At 38.3% G+C, this 10988-nt stretch overlaps 1 protein-coding gene across 2 annotated transcripts in view; it reads left to right on the top strand.

Annotated features, from left to right (window-relative positions):
• AGTR1 (angiotensin II receptor type 1) overlaps positions 1 to 9825 on the top strand; it is a 45724-nt gene extending 35899 nt beyond the window's left edge. For both annotated transcript variants that reach the window (XM_030330202.2, XM_030330205.1), the window contains one exon: positions 7634 to 9825. In XM_030330202.2, coding sequence (XP_030186062.1) covers positions 7680 to 8768 — 1089 coding nt within the window. In that variant the 5' untranslated portion in view covers positions 7634 to 7679 and the 3' untranslated portion in view covers positions 8769 to 9825. The remainder of the gene's footprint in view (positions 1 to 7633) is intronic.
• The last annotated feature ends 1163 nt before the right edge of the window (positions 9826 to 10988 follow it).

Raw genomic sequence — 10988 nt, forward strand, 5'->3', positions numbered from 1 at the left:
GAGACAGAGAGAGAGAGAGAGAGAGAAAGAGAGAGAGAGAGAGAGAGAGAGCGAGCATGAGCAGGGGAGGGGCAGAGAGAGAGACACACAGAATCTGAAGCAGGCTCCAGGCTCTGAGCTGTCAGCAGAGCCTGACGCAAGGCTCGAACTCATGAACCACAAGATCATGACCTGAGCTACAGTCGGACACGTATCTGACTGAGCCACCCAGGGGCTCCAAAATGTTAAAAATTTTAATCTGAAATGAATTGTCATGTGGCCAGTAATTTCTAACATAAAGCTGATAACACATAGAAATTCTATAAAAATTTCATAATTTCTTAAAAATATAAATTAAGTGGTGCTTCCTCTCCTTCCCAGTAACTTCCCTCATACCCCTTAAAGTGGAATCTGAAATGAGATAAGCAGTTTATGCTGCTGATCTAGAGTCTCAGAGAAGCAAATATGCAGTGGCTTAACATATGAAATTGTGGGTTTTGCTCACAAGTCAGATAAAACAGCTGTTGACTGAGATGCCCACATAGGAGCTGCCTTTTTCATCTGTTGAAAAAGAAAAGCTTGTGAACAGTCTCCAAGAGCCATATTATTAAAAATTATGTTTCCTCCCCTTTGATGAATGGCCGAGATGCTGATTCTTTAAAATGTGGTTATAATTCCCTTGAGGAAATTCTCCAAGTCCCTAAGTTTGAGGAATTTGGGAGTATAAGAGGACAAGAGTTTATTTATGTACAAGCTTTTTTCCAAGTTATATTTATTTTATTTTTCTCCTAGTCTGCAGAGCACAGCTCTTTTGAGGCTCACTAAAGCCTTCAATGGGCCTCTATATTGAACATAACAATATTTTCTACTAACACCAATATGTCAGAGGAAGATTTCTAGCATATGATTAGAGTTAATGACATATATCTCATCCCTGCCTGCTTCTCTTTTCTTTTTGGAAAAAAAAAAAAAAAAGCATACAACAAAAACAGCCAAGAGTTTAGAATAGAAAAGAATGGGAAGAAATATCATAGGAATGAAAGGAGCTCTTTGGGGGCTTGGGATATTCATGACAAGTAGGTTGCTTAAACTATAACTTATGATGAGTAGAAGCTTCTGAAGCAGAGAGAAATTTAATTGTAATTTAGTGTTACATTACTAGATATTAAAGTATTGAATAATTTCTAACAAGCAAAAATTTAGGATCACAATTTACTTTCCTTGAAATGTATACCCTAACTTGGAAGGAACTACTGAATTTCCTTTCATAAAGCTAAGTTCTTCCTATTCTTGGGGGATATTTTGGAAAGCAAAGGGGAGGGCTAGTTGAGGATGACAGGACATTTAACCACCATCACCACAGGTGGTTACAACTGGTGTGTGTAGAAATAAGATGGCAGCTTGTGCTGTTTTCATTTCCTGTGAGGGCAGGCCATAGTGGATGCTGTCGACTTGGGAAGAGGGCCAGAAACCACCGTTTACCACTTACACATATCATGTAGCCATTCATTAAGGACACTGAATCTTGAGTACTTATTTAGTATGGCATTAGTAATTGTAATCAATATATTGTGTGTGCTAAGAGAAACATTCACCTAGGAATTGCACAGGTGAGCAAAATCAGCTCCAAGGAAAGTATTTAACATAGAGAGATTAGGGGCGCCTGGGTGGCTCAATTGGTTAAGCGTCCAACTCTTGATTTCGGCTCAGGTTCATGGGATCCAGCCCCTCATTGGGCTCTGTGCTGACAGTGTGGAGCTTGCTTGGGATTCTCTCTCTCCCTCTCATTCTGCCCCTTCCTCCCTCCCTCCCTCCCTCCCTCCCTCTCCCTCTCCCTCTCTCTGACTCTCTGCCTGTCTCTCTCAAAATAAGTAAACATGAAAAATAATTAAAAATAAAACAACATAGAGAAGTTAGGTTGGGATTGCCAGCCATTTTCTCATGCATCTGATTTAAAAGCAGTTCTGGTCATTTACCCCATGGTGCCAAGCTCTCTGCCATGCTCTCTTCTTCATGGCTGCCAGGATTACCACCATGGAGGAGAGTACCACCAGAAGGGCTTGGATTATTCATTGAAAGGCATGATGGGGGTTGGGGTGGGCATGAATAGGGGAAAGACTATAATCTAAAGATTTGGGGGTCCAAGCAATTTAACCATTATCTCCAAATAATGTGTAGGACAAATTCCAGTCAAGATGAAGACAATGAACGTAAGCATAATGAACACTACCCTTCTTTCTCGAAACACATAAAATAGAAAATCACAGCTCTGAATAAGAATTGAGACCACATGGGCCAGAAAAGAACGAATACCAGTTACACAGCCAAGATAAAGTTTCAACAAGTCTACCAGGATGGAAGTCAAGATCATTAGACACGCATACTGAAGACAAATAAAACTGGCTTTCTTGGTTAAAGCCAGAAACTGGAAAATCACTGCCTATTGTGACCAAAGACTAGATAATTTCTGCAGACCAACAAAAATTTGAGAATGGGTGGGGGCCTCATTTGCAGTATCTGAAGAAAAAATACAGCATTGGAAACTAGGCTGAGAACTAGCATTAAAGACTTTTCCAGATCAAGTGAGTGTTGTATGCCCAAGCAGAAATTGCACAGGCCACCACCATCCAGATGCCAGGCCTCCTAAAGAAGTTAATTCCCACTACAGATTAACTCGTAGTCAAAGATTATAAAACCCAAGATGAAAGCAAATGCCAAGAAGGAGTGTCCATGGATGAAACAAATAGAATTCATACAAGAACTACAACCTACAAATAGTAAAGCAATTGATAGGGGCTCTTAACATACAGATGTTCAACATGTTTAAAGAGAAAAGGGTACAAATAGGCCCCATAAAATAAGAACAGAAGGTTAAGAAATAAGAACAAGTGAATCTGAAAAAGAAACAAGTAGAAACCATAAAAATTTTACTGCCAACTTCTATGATTCAATGAATTCACAAATGGATACTAACAGTTGCTCCCTGTAGAATGCCTCATTCATTACTGAGGGGGAAAAACACACAGGAACAGAAACACTTGCCTTCTAAAGTCTGAATTATAAAATAAAAGCAATAAAGACAATGACTTTTGAACAGGATGGTTTATTGCGCTGCCCAGCACTACAAGCAAATGACCTACAAACACTAGTCTACTCTTTTAGATATTTGAGAAAGATACTTTGATAGAAGATTATTCTAAAATATAATTACTTTGTCTTTTAGTTCTCTCTTTATTATCATAGGAAACTATGTGGTATTTTTTTCCTTAGATTGCAAACTCATTAAAAAAGGAGCATGTAATGAACAATTTAATTAGATTGGTTTTGGCTTGCCTAAAAGCTTAAGAAGGTATTAATATTCTAATCAAAAGTCTTGGCGAAATATTCTTGGAAGGAAGGAAGGAAGGAAGGAAGGGAGGGAGGGAGGGAGGGAGGGAGGGAGGGAGGAATCTTCTTTCTTAGGCTTGTGTTTAAGAATGAGGGAAGCTGTCAAGAAATACAATGTATCTGGTATGAAAGCAATCTGTGGATAAATAGTGCAGCCACCAGGAGCCAACCTTGTGTTTACAGCAGACTGAAAGTTCCCACCTGACTCATGGCCAATGTATTCAGCTGCTTAAGATGATTTTTTTACTCACAGTTTGAAAGAACAACATCCTGGTATTTTTAGCCTTTTAATGGCACAAGAAGGATCTTACCAATGATAAACCTTAAAAAAAAAATCTTTCATGTTTTTTTAAGCCATGGCTAAGTCAATGTTTAACTTGCATTCAAAAAATAATAGTAGAGATTTTTAAAAAACACATCTAATTAAACACTTACTTTTTGAAAGATATGCCCAATACTTTCATACTATCTCATTTAATTCCCACAACAATATGTGCAATAAAAATCACTGTTCCCATTTCTTACAGATAAGGAAACTGAGGCTCATGTTCAGAGAAATGGGGTGATTTACCCAGAGCCGTACATATTTATAATTGGCAAAGAAAGTCTATTATAAGTATTTTGAGTCCAAATCCCATCTTCTTTCCCCCAAGAAGAAATGGTGCTATGGAATTCATATAAGCCACAGAGTTTATGTAAAAGCTATGGTGAGACCCAAAAATAGGGAGAGGTATATCCTCCCTGCCTAAAACTCAACTGGGAGAAGAGTGAAATGTAGCTGCTTTCTGGGACTCATAAGTTTGCTGTTCCTAATAGATCACATCTCTTTCCTTCAGCTCCTCATCAAAACAGCATCCTTTCAGCTTCAAAGGGAAAAGAACCCTACTCTTTCCCACTCACTTAGCATCAATCATAGGTGCCTACCAGTCACAAAGGTTCCATTTTCCCCACACCACTGCCAAGAGGGTTGTGCGATATCTGTAAATTTACAAGAGCAGCCTCCCATAGCTGATGCTGCAGACATCTATAAGGAGAGAGAAGTTCAAGTGATGACAATTTCTACTCTACCTCGGCTGGCCAGCTGTTGCCTTTAAGTTCTAACCACTTTGTTTTCCATGTATCCTCCAAAGTCCAAATGCCATCTTCTTTGGGAAGTGCCCCTGATCACTACCCAAGTCCCCCACCAACAAACTGGGTCAATGATAAATACAGAACATTCCACATGACCCTGTTATGGTATAGTATTCAACACTGGAGGTAATTCTGTCTTTAAAGCTCTTGTCCCCCCACAACTAGACTCAAATGCCTCAAAAGAGGAGAAGGACTGTGAACTTTTTCACTTTGCATCCCTAACTCCAGCACCTAGTAGATGTTCAATGAATATGGGATAAATGGATGACAGCCCACTGGATGGACTATTTTCATTTATATGCTTCCCTGTGCTTGTTCCCACTGGTCCTATAACCTAAAATTCCTCTCCCCTTTCTTCTACCCTCCAGTATGTGAGAATTTGTTTCCTTTCCTGGCAGGAAGTCTTAGTCATTACTTCTATAAACATTTATGTAAAGTATTATTAGTATATTTAATGTGATGTCCAGAGTTTCTCCAGTGATATTCTCATTTAAATAATAAATTCCTTACTAAAATTTCCAGGGATGCTCCCCTAGATGTTCAGAGCAACCTTTTATGTATTACATATTAGTCGATATGGATCAATGGGAACTGAATAAGAAACTGACCTCAGATTGTGATGGAATTGGAGTCCAAAACTATGTTTAAAACTTGGTCCTTTCAAATGCAAACTTTTTCCCATAGATTTTTTTTTTAATAAATGATGGTTACAATTCTCACCTTGTCAATAAAATTCTACTCATTCCAGATACAGTATTAGTGGAACCAGCCTGAGATATATAGTCTTAGAGTTAGGCTCAAGAGAGAAAAGAAGAAAAAGAGGAGAATTTCCTCCCTGCTTTCAAGCACTCAAGCTCAGGGCACTAAAGGGATTCCAATGCATTAAGTTTATCCCTTCCTATCTGTTAGTAGTGTCCTTGTGCCCAAGCTGAAACAAATATTTACCTCTGCCATGGTTTTCAGTTATGGAGTTCACCCAGGCTGCTTTTTAATCTTTGAGATTCTTTAACCTTGACATTTCCACTTTTTTCCTAGGCAAAATCCAACTGAAATCAACCAGATGTTAGAAGAAGAATAAGTAAATTAATACACATTAAGGTGTAAATGACTGCTAGTACATAAACCTTTCATGTAGTATTTAATTTTTAATAGAGAATATTTGTTTACCTAAAGGAATTTATACTTCTAAACTGGCATAATTTCAATAACTATAATAAAATAAACTGAAAAATCAGCAAAATGTAGGGAAATCCTTCTGGGTGAGAAAGAAATAGGTCATATCTCCCTGAGAGCCTAGCCCTAGTTTCCATTATATTATTCCCTCTTTTCATCTTCTGTTTTAGAAACCACATATTTCTAAAAGTACCAAGGATTTTTTTGTCTGTTTTGTTTAGTTTTGGTTTCGATTTTTTAATCCAAGGTGAAGCCTAGGTTAACAATGACTATTTTCTATCTTGATCCTCTAAGGAGCAAAATGTAAATTGTGTTATTAGCCCCACAGAAACTAGTCTCATTATGCTATACTCCTAGCTTTTAAGTTATATGCTATTTACTCATTCATTCATCCATTGGCTGTCTTATTCATCAGACATGTATCATCTGTCCCCTGGAATTGGCTGGGGCCTACATTAGTAAACGAGATTATTCGAAACAAGCCCTACCTTCAAGCAGCTGACATACCAATAGAGAAGACAGGTCAACACCATTATGATATAGTGTCAAAAGCTACATCCAAAGTGCTGAAGTGGCTTAGCAAATGGAACAGTCAATGGCCCAGATAAGTCAGGAAGGCTCCACAGAGGATGTGACATTTGCTTGTTTGTGGATGCTAATGTCCCCATGAACAAAAAGAGAGGGAAGAAATTAAATTATATAAGGCTGAGTACAAAAGGAGAAGATAATGGGGACTTGAAGCCAGAACCTTGAAATAAGTCAGTCAGAGAAAGACAGATACCATATGTTTTCACTCATATGTGGATCTTGAGAAACTTAACAGAAGAACATGGGGGGGGGGTGGAAAGTTACAAACAGAGACAGAGGGAGGCAAACCATAAGACTCTTAAATACAGAGAACAAACCGAGGGTTTATGAGGGGTGGGGGAGAGGGGGAAGTGGGTGATGGGCACGGAGGAGGGCACTTGTTGGGAGGAGCACTGGGTGTTGTATGGAAGCCAATTTGACAATAAATTATATTAAAAAAAATCTTGGATGAGGAGAATAACTACCTCCTTGGGGAAGGCAAAGAGGCCACTTAAGAAACTTTTTCTTTCTAGTGTTCTCTCTTAAAACCTGGCTACCTGAGTCTCATCCCTCTCACGGCACCACTTTACACCAAGATGGACACTACCTTAGGTGTGTGTGTTCATACGGCTCTCCTGGATGCCAAGCATAGCTATCCTGGGAAGTCTTATTCCTGTTCCTCATCTTGCCCAGGACACTTTGCTACAAAAAGAACGCACAGCCATGCTCATCTAGGGACCTGCTCCTGGGGTAGCAAGAGGATCTTTACCCAGCACCCGTGCCCTGCCCAGACAGACTTGCCTATGCCATACGCTGAGCTTTTTTACCTCAGAGTATGCCTGTACCTCATCCTGTGATGTTACCCCCACAGCATCCTCAGCCTCCCTCCCAAGGGTTTTCTGATAGACTCTGCTAGGGAAGAGTATGTTGATTTTCTAAATCATGTAAGTGAATAGCTTGTTCACTGACTATGTAAAATATTGAAGCAAATATTTGCAGAAGCTTCTGGAAAAACTCAAGTCTTCCTGAATAACTAATTTAATTCAGTAGCATTTTCTGAGATTTAGACTATGCTTTTTTAATCAATGTGGAAGCTAGGATTTACTTCTAGAAAAAATGCAAAGAACCTAGATAAGTTTATTCACATAGCACCCCCATTTCTGTTTACCTGGAGGATATTTATTACTTTCTAGAAAAGCAATATGTTCTAAAAATTAATTTAAATGTGTAATCCTACCCTTTCTCGGTTCAGTTTTTCTCCAGAAAATATGATCTATTTTTTTTTCCTAAGACTAAAGTGGAGTTACTGTATTTAAGACTGAAAAATAAAACTATTTGTTTATAACTGAAAGTTCTTTTTTTTTTTTTTTTACCTTTTCATTTTTATTTTCTCCAGGTGCATCTGGCATAGTGTCTAAGACTAATTAACCCAGGAGATCAAAATGATCCTCAACTCTTCCACTGAAGATGGTATTAAAAGAATCCAAGATGACTGTCCCAAAGCTGGAAGGCACAATTACATATTTGTCATGATCCCTACTTTATACAGTATCATTTTTGTGGTGGGAATATTTGGAAACAGCTTGGTAGTGATTGTCATTTACTTTTACATGAAACTGAAGACTGTGGCCAGTGTTTTTCTTTTGAATTTAGCACTGGCTGACTTATGCTTTTTACTGACCTTACCACTGTGGGCTGTCTACACTGCCATGGAATATCGCTGGCCCTTTGGCAATTACCTGTGTAAGATCGCTTCAGCCAGTGTCAGTTTCAACCTCTATGCCAGTGTGTTTCTACTCACATGTCTAAGCATCGACCGTTACCTGGCTATTGTTCATCCAATGAAAGCCCGCCTTCGGCGTACAATGCTTATGGCCAAAGTCACCTGCATCGTTATTTGGCTGTTGGCTGGCTTGGCCAGTTTGCCAACTATAATCCACCGAAACGTGTTTTTCATTGAGAACACCAATATCACGGTTTGTGCTTTCCATTATGAATCCCAAAATTCAACCCTCCCCATTGGGCTGGGCTTAACTAAGAATATACTGGGTTTCTTGTTTCCTTTTCTGATCATTCTTACAAGTTACACTCTTATTTGGAAGACTCTGAAGAGGGCTTATGAGATTCAAAAGAACAAGCCAAGAAATGATGATATTTTCAAGATAATTATGGCAATTGTGCTTTTCTTTTTCTTTTCCTGGGTTCCCCACCAAATATTCACTTTTCTGGATGTATTGATTCAGTTGGGCATCATACATGACTGTAAAATTGCAGATATTGTGGACACCGCCATGCCCATCACTATTTGCATAGCTTATTTTAACAATTGCCTGAATCCTCTCTTTTATGGCTTTCTGGGGAAAAAATTTAAAAAATATTTTCTCCAGCTTCTGAAATACATCCCTCCAAAGGCCAAATCCCACTCAAACCTATCAACAAAAATGAGCACACTTTCCTACCGCCCCTCAGATAATGGAAACACATCCGCCAAGAAGCCTGCCTCATGTATTGAGGTTGAGTCACACACTTGAAGCCTATCTGTGAAGTAATCCTGTGAAAGGAGAAGCAAGAAACACATTCCTCTACAGCACCTCACTACCAAAGGAACATTAGCTACTTTCCAGAATTTAATAAGAAAAAGGTTATGTGGTCTCAACAAACCTTTCTAAAGCTCTGAACAAAACCTTTTCTTTCCCTGTGCAACAAAACATAAAGTGAAGCCACATTTTGCATCAGACAGACGACGGCCACTCCAAGAATGATGTCAGAAGCTAGATGAATGTGTTCACTGGGAAAATTTTACTGGCAGAAATGCCGTCTCCGCAGCCGGCTCCTGTTCTGTTATTTTTGACTCTTCCACATGAAGGTATTTGGAATGTGTTCAACCTTGAGAGGAGCGACAGGAGGTCAGAGCTTAAGATTGCTCTGCCCAGTTTCCAAGGGGCAGTAAAGCTTTTTTGTGCCTATGGAGTTACTAGCAGCTGTGGCCCACCTGGACCTGCCGCTGCACTTTTTGTGCAGAGACTTGCTAAGCAGTACTTGTCAACTTTCAGACACTTTTGCGAAATTCAGCTAGCGTCTTATAGATTCACACGGCCGAAACACGCCAGCTAATTGGCCTATTTGTATACGGATATTACTAAAGTCATATATTAAAGTTAAACTACTTGTAAAAGTGTTACTCTGGTCCCAGGAAGTAGTGTCTTCCCAGTCATATCAGTTTTGTTTCATATCTGAGAAGTATATATATTTTGTGGTAAAAAAAAGATTGTATACCGTAAAGTATGCCTTATGTTTTAGAAAGTGTATGTTCTACTTGTATATGTATTCTATATCTCTAAACTGTTGCACTTGATTAAAATCTGGCAAAGTTATATTTACATTAAAATACTGTTATTGTAATGTGTTTAATCTTCAATGCTTAAAATATATGCTGATTTATTTTTCAAACAAGTGTAATTATGAACCCAATTCCATTCAAATTTTTAATACAACAGATAGTTTATTACTATTGCTTATAGGTTTTATAGCCACAGCATGGAATAAATACACCCTTTTGAGTTTTTCAAAGCTTTTCATACAACAAAGAAAAAATTAATTTTTATAACACTAAAATAAAACATTATTTTACACATAATTATTTTTAAATTTTTTAATGTTTATTTTTGAGAGAGACAGACAGACAGACAGAACACAAATGGGGGAGGGACAGAGAGAAGAGGAGAAACAATCCAAAGCAGGCTCCAGGCTTCAAGCTGTCAGCACAGAGCCTGACACAGGGCTCGAACCCATGAACTGTCAGATCATGATCTGAGCCGAAGGCAGACGCTTAACCAACTGAGCCACCCAGGCACCCCCACATAATATTTTTAATAGTAGGACTTTTCTGATTACATACATGAATGATCATTGTAGGAAATGTAGAAGATATAAGGAAAGTATTAAAAAATAAGTTATATTTAGTTCTCCTTATTAAAAATTACCATTTTTAACATTTGGGTGCATTTTCTTCTACATTTTTGTATTCATTATACACACATCCATACATAAATTGTGATATTGGAGTCAGAATATGTACTTTGTATACAGATTTTTCTCATAATGTCATAGCATAGTAGCTTCCTACACCGTTAAATATTTTCCTAAGATATTTTAATAATTGCATAACATTACAAAATAGAGAAAGACACATTCTGATACAGTTAGCTAGTCCTCAAATTGGGACATTTAGCTTTTTCTGATTTTTTGGTACTATAAATTGCACTGTGGTAAATGTTCAAGTAATGAACGTGATAAATTCCTCATATTGTTCTAGATGTGGTACAACTTTATGAACATTTTTAATACTCTTAATACGTTTTATCAAATATTTTACAGAAACCTTATAACAATTTACAATTGTTATATGTCTGAACATATCTCACCACAGTCCCAGCAGCATGAAATATTTACTAGATTTAAACAGAAAAGTAAAATTTACTGTAAGGATCCACATTCCACACGCACAAACAGGGATGCACCTGCCCTAAAAAAGTACAGTAACATTTCTGCCCCCCTTGGGAAGTTGCCTACTTTTTCTCACTGGAGGCATCATTGGCTTTAGAGTCCACCTGGAACAGGCTGATGTGATTATCTGACTCAATGAACAGTGATCAAAAGACTGGGGTGATGTATGAAATAGTTGATGGAAGCTACAGGCAAGGGGGGGCATGCAGAGAGCCCTTAGTGGGCTGGCCAGAATCTCCACAAAG

Source organism: Lynx canadensis, chromosome C2, assembly GCF_007474595.2.
Source record: "Lynx canadensis isolate LIC74 chromosome C2, mLynCan4.pri.v2, whole genome shotgun sequence".
In the NCBI taxonomy this organism is placed as follows: Eukaryota; Metazoa; Chordata; class Mammalia; order Carnivora; family Felidae; genus Lynx; species Lynx canadensis.